The 11,179-nt window shown below is 41.9% G+C and overlaps 1 protein-coding gene across 1 annotated transcript; it reads left to right on the forward strand.

Annotated features, from left to right (window-relative positions):
* The first annotated feature begins 4,575 nt into the window (after positions 1-4,575).
* Positions 4,576-8,787, forward strand: LOC115109868 (estradiol 17-beta-dehydrogenase 1-like). The gene is made up of 6 exons (XM_029635115.2): positions 4,576-4,892; positions 5,267-5,428; positions 5,612-5,791; positions 5,934-6,027; positions 6,131-6,314; positions 6,526-8,787. Exons 1-6 carry the CDS (start codon positions 4,796-4,798, stop codon positions 6,691-6,693), a joined length of 885 nt encoding a protein of 294 aa, XP_029490975.1. The 5' UTR covers positions 4,576-4,795; the 3' UTR covers positions 6,694-8,787.
* Positions 8,788-11,179: the final 2,392 nt, after the last annotated feature.

Genomic DNA, 11,179 nt, shown 5'->3' on the forward strand with positions numbered 1-11,179 from the left:
GAGTACAGGACATAGCGCAGCTCAGGCTGTAAAAGCAAGGTACCAGGGTTCTGGGTCTAGATGCACAGCTCCTACAGTCTTTTTTCTGTATTGCAGTTTAACTGACACCCGGCCCAGAAAGAGAATTTCCATAGACGACACAGAGAAGTTCCTAATAAGACACTTTAGACAGCACATTTGTGCACTAAACATCCACAGAATTATTTAAATTGTCACTGAAAGTTTCTTCATTACTTGCAGCCAAAGATGTTAAAATTTTATATTCATCCAATGTCTACAATGTTTTTGGATGATGTGAAGACATCGTCACTGCTAGTGCTGTTCCCTGTGCTCACTAAGTGCTAGTGCACATGGGAAGTTGGACCATGTAAACCGGATGCAACCTGTCCATGAATCAGAGTATGCAAATGTGCTTATGTTATATTGAAAAAAACAGTCGGACATCTTGGGATGCAGTCTCCAGTTCTTTATACCTCAGTGGCTGTAACAATGGTCAGTTGATGATTAAATATACAAAAGAGTAATCAGTCTCCATCCTATTTCTATCCACAGAGTAATCCATCCACCATTGAAAGTACCCTCAAACTATATCAGTCTCGTCAAAAACTGAGTGGTGAGACTTGTGTTCCTGACTGCACACAATGTACATGAAGGTTGGGTTTTCAAACCTACCCACTGTCGCGTTCTTTCAAAATCGAACCCAGAAGCAGACCAGGACAAGGAGAGTAGGAAGAAGGTGAGTATTTATTTACAAGTGAATGTGAATGGGTAGATATCCAGGTGGCGTAGCGGGCAGCGGTGGTGAGTTGATGGGAGTAAATAGGTGGAGCCAATGGGGTAGCGGAATCCGACGACGACCAGGCGGGAATGGGGTAAAAGATCCGGGTGAGTAACTGAAGACAGAACAAACAGAGGTAAGTTTAAGGCAAGCAATACGTAAAAAACAACAAAACAAATTCTATCCAACTTGAGGCTGATACTATGGCACAACATACTGTTCATGGCTAACGATCCAGCAGGGAATGGATGTCAGGTCAGAGCTTTTGAAGGGGAGAGGTGATGATCAGGACAGGTGTGCAGATTACTGATGGGATACAGGTGCGGGTGAACATCGATCTCCCAACAAGCTAATTCGCCCGGCAACCAGACAGGGTGCGTTCCAGGACACCGGAAACACACTCCAGGACAGAAACACAGGCAAACACAGACTCAGGAAGCGGGATTCGTGACACCCACATGCCACAGCTGGCAGCACACAAGTAATCATCAATTTGGAGTGCAACTGCATGCGACCCAATCGTCATGCCCGTGGTAAATTTGGGTTACCTTTGGATATCCCAATGGGGCTAGTTAGGGACCATCTGTAAATTACACAATGGACATGAGACAATATGTTAAAAATGTCCAAGAGCTCCAAATTTCAATGACTTAAAAACCTCAAACCAACTTGTAGAAATTCATATACAAATATTGAAAGCATTTAATGAAAAGACTAAAAGGTGTGCAACATGAAAACATTGTCTCATTTACATTGTGTCATTTATTGACGTCCTGAACTAGCCCCAGAGATAGGCAATCCAAAGGGAAACCAATTTTGCCACAGGTCGCACACCAGCCGGGTGAAGCTAATTGGTGAAATAATTTGTCTAAATAATTCCCACCTGCGAACACACACAAGCGATACCCACATCAAACCACACCCCAAAACCAACTCAAGTTTGAATTCATTAATGGCCGCTAACAAGGCAAGTCAGTTAAGAACACATTCTTATTTTATAATGACGGCCTACCCCGCCTAAACCCTCCCCTAACCCAGACGACGCTGGGCCAATTGTGCGCCGCCCTATGGGTCTCCCGATACGGCCAGTTGTGATACAGCCCGGGATCAAACCAGGGTCTGTAGTGACGCCTCTAGCACTGAGCTGCAGTGCGCCACTCCGGAGCCATGCAGAAATTCTCCAATAAAAACAAATGTTCTTCCACACCATGTTATTATTTGGAAGCCTATATGATTCGGAGTTCGGACATATAATGTTTGAATGTGAAAACTATTTCTAAGATGCATACTTTCAATTTTTCTGAACTAACTCTAACCCTTTTCCTTAACTTAACCTAATTCTCCTAACCTGTGGCACAAGTTCTCAGAAGTCAAATGTCAAGGTTTCAGCACTGGCCTCAGCACTGCTATCTATTCCAGCAAGAGAATGTATAGGCCTATATATTAACATTTGTGCTATAACTTAGTTCCTCTGGCTAGAGGTCTGAACTTAAATGGCACAGTTCTTAGGATGGACTTGAAACAATGTTTCAGCCTACCCTACCATAGCACTAGACTTCAGCTTTCCAAAACAAAGAGCATCTACAGGACACTCACTACGAGCTTTATAACTATCCTACCGGGGGTTTACAGGCTTTAAATGACTGGCTATGTAGTCATTTCAGCCAATGCATTTCTGGTAATTGTGGGTGTCAGTTGGCCGGTATAGCCAACGAGAGACTAATTATACTCTAAATGTCTCTATTCTTCCTTTTATCTAAGATCCTTTTGTGTTCTTCACTGGCTTTTCTCAACATTATTGTTTTAGGTGGAGTGTTAGTGGTCCACTGTGTATTCTAGGAGAATGTGTGGTCAGTGTGGGTTTGAGTGTGACCCGATACTGACCAGAGGGCCCACTGGCTAGGGCTCCTGTGCTGCACACATTGATAATGACAGTGCTTCCATCTCCTGGGTAAAGTAACTAACTACTGTAGGGATCTTTATTGTTCCAGATCATTTTCCTCAGGTTTGGGAGTTTTTTTCAAATGATGTGATAGTTTGGCTGACAATGAGGAAAAAAATCAAAGCTCCAGTCTCTATCGGTGTGTCATATTTATTTTATTTGTTTGTTATCCCCAGTAGCTTTTGCAGAAGCAGCGGCTACTCTTCCTGGGGTCCACAAAAAAAAACACAAAACATGACAAGTAACAAAACACTGATAGACTGATAGACAAGGACAGTCACACACATTTTAAATACAACTATATACACACACCATACAACAACAAAAAGAATACAAACAATACAACTAGAAAATAATGTGTGTGTTAGAGTGTGTCTGTGTGTGCGCGTGCTTGTGTCCGCCCCCTCACAGTCCCTGCCGTTCCATGAGATGTTGTTTAATCCGTTTTTTCAAGGTAATTTTGTTGGTTGCTTGAGTAATTGGAGATGGAAGGGAGTTCCATGTGATCATGGTGCTGTATAATACTGTGCATTGCCGTGAATTCATTTTAGACTTGAGGACTGTGAAGAGACCCCTGGTGTTATGTCTTGCGGGCTACATATGGGTGTCTGAGCTGAATGTTATTTGATTATGCAGACAATCAGGAATTTTCATCACAATAATATTTCTCATAAAAACTAGAAGAGAAGCAGTGAATCTCTAGTCAACCCTCAACCAGGAAAGACTGGAATGACATGTTATTGATGTTAGTTCTGTGTGTGCAGTTAAGGACAAGGCCTGCTGTTCTGTTGGGAGCCAGCTGCAGCTTTACTAGGTCTTCCTTTGCTGCACTTGACCATATTACCGGACAGTAAACAAGATAAGACAAGTCCAGAGCCCGAACAACTAGTACAGTTGATTTTTATGTCAAAAATGCAGAACATCTGTTAAGAACAGACATACCCCTCCCCATCTTCACAACAAATTTGTCAAATTTATTTATATAGCCCTTCGTACATCAGCTGATATCTCAAAGTGCTGTACAGAAACCCAGCCTAAAACCCCAAACAGCAAGCAATGCAGGTGTAGAAGCACGGTGGCTAGGAAAAACTCCCTAGAAAGGCCAAAACCTAGGAAGAAACCTAGGAAGAAACCTAGAGAGGAACCAGGCTATGTGGGGTGGCCAGTCCTCTTCTGGCTGTGCCGGGTGGAGATTATAACAGAACAAGGCCAAGATGTTAAAATGTTCATAAATGACCAGCATGGTCGAATAATAATAAGGCAGAACAGTTGAAACTGGAGCAGCAGCACGGCCAGGTGGACTGGGGACAGCAAGGAGTCATCATGTCAGGTAGTCCTGGGGCATGGTCCTAGGGCTCAGGTCAGTTGAAACTGGAGCAGCAGCATGGCCAGGTGGACAGGGGACAGCAAGGAGTCATCATGTCAGGTAGTCCTGGGGCATGGTCCTAGGGCTCAGGTCCTCAGAAGAAAGAGAGAAGGCGAGAATTACACTTAGATTCACACAGGACACCGAATAGGACAGGAGAAGTACTCCAGATATAACAAACTGACCCTAGCCCCCCGACACATAAACTACTGCAGCATAAATACTGGAGGCTGAGACAGGAGGGGTCAGGAGACACTGTGGCCCCATCCGAGGATCGTGATCGTGATAAGTGAACATCCAATGTTATACCTAGACGTTTAGCTTCCTCAACTTGCTCAATGCTCCACAACTCCAGGTGAGGTTTAGGTCTTAGAGAATGTTTTGAACCAAATAGGGAGTGAAAGGGCTCGGGTGATGGGTTGATGGCCACAGACAGACCTCGTGGGAACACCTGGCCTAGCAAAACTTCATCCTGGGCTGGGAAATGAGAGCATGTTTACATTCTAGGGACCTTGTGATAGGGATGACAGTGAAAACATGACTTTGAGCATCAGTAAACAACACAAACTGGATCTCTTCCCATACCATCTCATCTCACACTCCTCATCAAGCCCTACAGAGCTGCTCCGTGTATCTCCTCGTCTCCTTCCCTCAGACCTCATCTCTCTGTTAGCTACCAGACCCAGAGGACGTGTAGACCAGCAGCCCAATGGAGCAGACAGTGGTGCTGATCACAGGATGCTCCTCGGGGATAGGCCTCAGTCTGGCCGTCCGGCTGGCCTCGGATCCAGCGAAAATATACAAAGGTAAGCAGTGAATGACTTGCAAGGGCATCACTGTACAGAAAGTGTTTATTTTATTCAGTGCCGTAAGATCATGCAATAAACAGTATGGGTACAATACGTGATGTGTTTGTTGCATAAGGGCTTTGAAGCAGTAAGCTGTCTCTGAGTGTTATGCCTGTTTACTACATGGCATCCACATATTAGAAACAGGTTTTGGTTGGTTTACCTGCATCACAATTTAATTACAGAAAATTCTAGTTTTGGAAACTATGGTGACAATATAATGTCAATGTCAAGCCCTGTATTTCATCTGTTTTGTTTCGTACATGTTTAATGGTAAATCTTTGGTGACGAAATCTCTGATATCCTTGACCACTGATATCAACTCTGTTTAGTCTATGCCACCATGAGGAATCTTGCCAAGAAGGAGCGTCTGCTGGACTGTGTGAAGGACCTGCACAAGGACACCCTGGACATCCTCCAGATGGACATCACTGACCAGCGGTCCATTCTGGATGCCAGGGACAGGGTCAGGGAGAAGAGGGTGAACATTCTGGGTATGACCAGAGTCATGACTTACAGGAATAGTGTTATATCGTGTGTGTGTGGTTGTGTGCGCGAAACAGAAGAACAGATGTCCTTCATATTTTTACATCAACAACAATTTCTTTACATGTGTACAGCATACAGGATGTCATGTGCTCTGGATTTCTGTTTGTCTGTGGTATTCATGTTGGCAGTGTGTAATGCTGGTGTGGGGTTGATGGGGCCGCTGGAGGCCCAGTCTCTGGCCACCATGAGGCAGATCCTGGAGGTCAACCTCCTGGGCACCATCAGCACCATCCAGGCCTTCCTACCAGGGATGAAGGCCCAGGGCCATGGACGCATCCTGGTCACTGGCAGCATTGGTGGGCTACAGGGTGAGAGAGAGCAGGGCTGGAGTGACAGGAGGGGGAGTGGGATGAAATTGCATTTAGACACTGCTCTGAGGTCAGATTTGGGGGTTTGTTAAGTATTTATTGCCATGATAATCACATATCTCTGTGTGTTATTGTATTGTAGGACTCCCCTTTAATGAGGTGTACTGTGCCAGTAAGTTTGCAGTAGAGGGCGCCTGTGAGAGTCTGGCCATTCTCCTGCAGCACTTCAACATCCAGTGAGTCCAGACAGAGGTCCTCAGCTCATGTATCCCTTTGTCAGTGTTTCATTTTGGATGTGCACTGTGTTGGTACTGATTGACTCCATCCACCATCACGCAGTGTGAGTCTTATTGAGTGCGGCCCTGTCAACACGGATTTCCTGGACAACCTGCAGAGGGCAGAGCCAGGGGACTCTTCGCTGCAGCAGGTCGACGCCCACACACGCAGCCTCTATGACACGTACCTGCAACACTGTGGGATGGTGTTCCAGAACGCAGCTCAGGACACAGAGGATATTGTGAAGGTACAGGTACTGCTTACTTGACATCTTACTTGGTACTGCTTACTTGACATCTATTAGTTATTTAGCTGATCTTCTATGGTGCTCCTCCCTGTCTCCAGAGCATACTGCATGTACATACATATGTATATGATACTAGATATTTATAGATTTTCTATGGAAGTGTAAGTAGTACTGTTGAGTAGATTTAATAGCTGGACCCCTCTCAATACAGGTATTTCTGGATGCCATCCAGTCATCGAACCCTGCATTCAGATACTACACCAACAATGCTCTCATTCCGCTCAGCAGCCCTAAGATCTCAGCGCTGGACGGGTCCCAGTACATCAGAAATATGAGCAAGATCATCTTCTCAACTAATGGGAAAGGGGAACAAAAATAGCCATCAAACTATGGAATGTAATTTAACCCTTTACTTTATACATACAGTACCAGTCAACATTTTTATAACGCCTACTCATTCCGGGGTTTTTCTTAATTTTTTACTATTTTCTATATTGTATTACTATAGTGAAGACATCAAAACTGTGAAATAACACATATGGAATCATGTAGTAACCAAAAAGGTGTTAAACAAAGTAGCCACCCTTTGCCTTGATGACAGCTTTACACACTCTTGGCATTCTCTCAACCAGCTTCATAAGGAATGCTTTTCCAACAGTCTTGAAGGAGTTCCCACATATGCTGAGCACTTGTTGGCTGCTTTTCCTACACTCTGTTGTCCAACTCATCCCAAACCATCTCAATTGGGTTGAGGTTGGGTGATTGTGGAGGCCAGGTCATTTGATGCAGCACTCCATCATTCAACTTGGTCAAATAGCCCTTACACAGCCTGGAGGTGTGTTTTGGGTCATTGTTCTGTTGAAATACAAATTATAGTCTCACTAAGCACAAACCAGATGGGATGGTGTATCGTTGCAGAATGCTGTTGTAGCCATGCTGGTTAAGTGTGCCTTGAATTCAAAATAAATCACTGACAGTGTCACCAGCAAAGCACCCCCACACCATCACACCTCCTCCTCCATGCTTCACGGTGGGAACCACACATGCGGAGATCATCCGTTCACCTACTCTGCGTCTATCAGACACAGAGGTTGGAACCAAAACTCGCAAATTTGGACTCATCAGACCAAAAGACAGATTTCCACCAGTCTAATGTCCATTGCTTGTGTTTCTTGGCCTAAGCAAGTCTCTTCTTCTGATTGATGTCCTTTAGCAGTGGTTTCTTCGTAGCAATTTGACCATGAAGGCCTGATTCACCTCTGAACACTTGATGTTGAGATGTGTCTGTTACTTGAACTCTGTGAAGCATTTATTTGGGCTGCAATCTGAGGTGCACTTAACTCTAATGAACTTATCCTCCGCAGCAGAGGTAACTCTGGGTCTTCCTTTCCTGTGGCGGTCCTCATGAGAGCCAGTTTCATCATAGCTCTTGATGGTTTTTGCGATTGCACTTGAAGAAACTTTAAAAGTTCTTGAAATTTTCCGCATTGACTGACCTTAATATCTTAAAGTAATGATGGATTGTCGTTTTTCTTTGCTTATTTAAGCTGTTCTTGCCATAATATGGACTTGGTATTTTACCAAATAGGGCTATCTTCTGTATGCCACCCCTACCTTAACTAACTGATTGGCTCAAACACAATAAGAAGGAAAGAAATTCTACAAATTCACTTTTAACAAGGCACACATGTGTATTCCAGGGGACTACCTCATTAAGCTGGTTGAGAGAATGCCAAGAGTGCGCAATGCTGTCATCAAGGCAAAGGGTGGCTACTTTGAAGAATCTCAAATATAAAATATGTTAACACTTTTTTTGTTACTACATGAATCCATATGTGTTATTTCATAGTTTTGATGTCTTCACTATTATTCTACAATGTAGAAAATAGTAGAAAATAAAGAAAACCCCTTGAATGAGTTGGTGTGTCCAAACTTTGAACTGTACATAGGCTGTATATAGGTTATACACATGATTTGTGTTGGAGCCACACACAAGGACATAATTTCAGCAAAATACATAGATAGCCAAAATGGTCTTCTTTACACACACTGTTCAACCACCAACTTCAAGGTGGAGGTTTTGCTATTATGTCACAACTTTCTTATACATTTGAAATGTTTATTTCCAATACTCTATATCCACCAATGTTTTTCATCATAAGTGATTGCTAATGTGTACCTTCATGTGTGTCCAAGATGTTACTGTTCTTAGATTTGAGTGTATGTGTATGAAAATGCGTTTTTTTCTTCTTTCAAATCTCGATATATCCATTGTTTAGCATGGAATGAAATGATTGTATCCTGTATATTTGACTGTGATGTGTGGTTGTCTCACCTAGCCATCTTAAGATGAAGGCACTTTTACTGTAAGTTGCTCCGGATAAGAGCATCTGCTAAATTATTCAAATGTAAAATATGTAGATCTCATATTATTGTATTGAATGCTTTTTAAAATATATATATTAAATATTGATGTCACAAATGTATCATTCATACAGTTCTTTATTAAAAATGTAGTTATCTTTTTGACATTTGACTGTGTAAAACCTAGCAGTACTACTCATTTATCTGAGAGTAAGGTGAATTTGTCTCTCAGGGATTCTCAAAACAGGACAATCCCAACTTTTGCTTTAACAAATATTTTTCTTAATATTAACAACATTTGAAGTATAAATGTTTATAAACCAAAGTATCAGCTACCACACAACGTAAAGGAACAACCTCCTAACTAAAATTCCACTAAATGTAATTTTTAAGATCAAATATTCAAACAAAATTCCCTTTTTTCAACTATAAAAATGTAATTTCCCTGCCGGACAAAGATTGCCTCGTTCTCTGAAATTAAGTTATTAGATATATTTCAAACAAATTCATGTCTGTCATTGAGCAACCCCATGACATGATTAGGTAGTGAAAAATCACACCAATCTAGTTTATAATTTATTTAAACAATAAAAGCTAATTTACCAACATTTCTGAAAATGGTACATAGCGTTTTGGAATGAAATCTTAATTTGTTTCGTTTTTTTACCTTCGACTCCATGATTAGATGTTTAAATTAAAAAATATATATATAATAATATTTGTGTTTGGGTTCATATATTTTATTAATGCGCACATTGCTGGTACTGTTCCCTCCCACAAGGCTCTGTTGCTGACTGGTGTATCATGGGTGTGATAACATTCTCAAGGGCATGGCATGGATATGAAACTGTCATGGGTATTATTCTACCCAGAAATGTACTTCTTGGATCACTATCTCACAAATGTGTGTATGCCCACCATGTGTGCCCCCATGTGTGTGTGTGTGTGTGTCTTCAGTTCAACCAGCCCTACTCCAGCTGTGACAGACTATACCCCCAGTCAGCTGCCAGGCCTTGAGATAAGGCTAACTCAAGGACCCAGATCATATTATCAGGCCCTGTCTGTCTGGCACTCGTCTAAACATACCAATATTTCGCTTGCACAATATTCCCTTTGAACATCATTTTTTTTGTATTGATGATTATCATGGGGAAGAGCGATATGTCAGGGAGAGACTTCATTCCTAGACAATGATTGGTTTGACAAGCAAGGCATTTATCCTGTTCTGTCCGTTTGTATTTCATTGTTTGTGTCAATCATTAGTAGTGTTGAGCAAACAATGACTTCACACTGGAAGAAGTTAAGCCCTTAACAAAAACATATTTTACTTAACAAAAGTTACTTTGAAAAAGCATTTCACTACATCCAAACTACTTTGTGATAAATGATCATATCTAAATGTCATAGATGACAAATTGCAACCGCAGATCACTCGAGGGTCACAACAGAATGTCTAATTTAGTGTATTAAACACAAAACTATGTTTCAAGTGAGAATTAGACAGATCTGATGTTGAAATACAAAGGAAATTCTTGCCTACTTCATCCATATATCATTTTATTTTTGCAAAAGAAGTAGTGTGTAGTTCCAGTAGTTAAAGTTGCACACCACCACATGGTAAAAAGCAGTCAATACACTACCAATATTTGAATTAAGTTCAACTACCACCAAGCTACTGCAAAATGCAGTTTGAACTAGTTGAACTAAATGTAGTTCACTACTCCCCAACACAGTATGTTTTCCCTGCCAGTTCACAATGTTCTGACATTGAACTATGTACAGACTTTCTCCCTCATGTGATGTTCTAGCTCTGTGACCTATTTCATGGACATGTTTGAAATACCTCTAACCCAGAGGAAAAACAGAAGAGGTTCTCTGTCCTTCCTCTCCAAACATTGCTACAAAGTGACAAACAACTGAACACAAACAAAGATATGAACGTCTGCGTGCACACACACACACACGCACACACACACACACACGCACACACACACACACACACACACACAGTGTTCTGTTCCTAACGAGGTACATTTCAGTCTCTGTGGTTCTGGTTAAGGTCCATGTTGTGACTCATGAAAACTGATGACAATTATTTCAGTTTGAAGGAGGAGATTTCAACCGCCAAGAAACCGCGTACAAGCTACTCATCAACATCCCTGTTCAACCTGTTCATGTGTCGTGAGCCGTGTTACTCACTGATTTACTGTAAATATTACTGAAGTGTTTCTCACATGATCCAACACGAGTCGACAGATGTTCTTTATTTTGTCCACCAGGTGGCATATACTGTAATCCTATCCATCGTGTTGGCTTGTTGATAAAGTTCCTGATTTGAATGAGGGGTAAGCCTATAAAGTTCAATAATTGTCATAACTACGTAAAACATACAGCCAGGTGATTGATGATAATGTCTCTAAAGCGTAAAGACGTCACTGTAAGTGGTGGTTTCTTTTGTCTCCACTCTCAACAGAGCAAACTAGGTCTTATTTTACGCTGTG

The sequence above is a fragment of the Oncorhynchus nerka genome, linkage group LG26 (assembly GCF_034236695.1).
Source record: "Oncorhynchus nerka isolate Pitt River linkage group LG26, Oner_Uvic_2.0, whole genome shotgun sequence".
NCBI lineage: Eukaryota > Metazoa > Chordata > Actinopteri > Salmoniformes > Salmonidae > Oncorhynchus > Oncorhynchus nerka.

Excerpts from the sequence above, each read along its gene's own strand:
- LOC115109868 (XM_029635115.2), top strand. The coding sequence starts at position 4,796 with ATGGAGCAGACAGTGGTGCTGATCACAGGATGCTCCTCGGGGATAGGC. Across the intron at positions 4,893-5,266 it reads TCCAGCGAAAATATACAAAG|TCTATGCCACCATGAGGAAT; the intron begins GTAAGCAGTGAA and ends AACTCTGTTTAG. Across the intron at positions 6,028-6,130 it reads CTGCAGCACTTCAACATCCA|TGTGAGTCTTATTGAGTGCG; the intron begins GTGAGTCCAGAC and ends ACCATCACGCAG.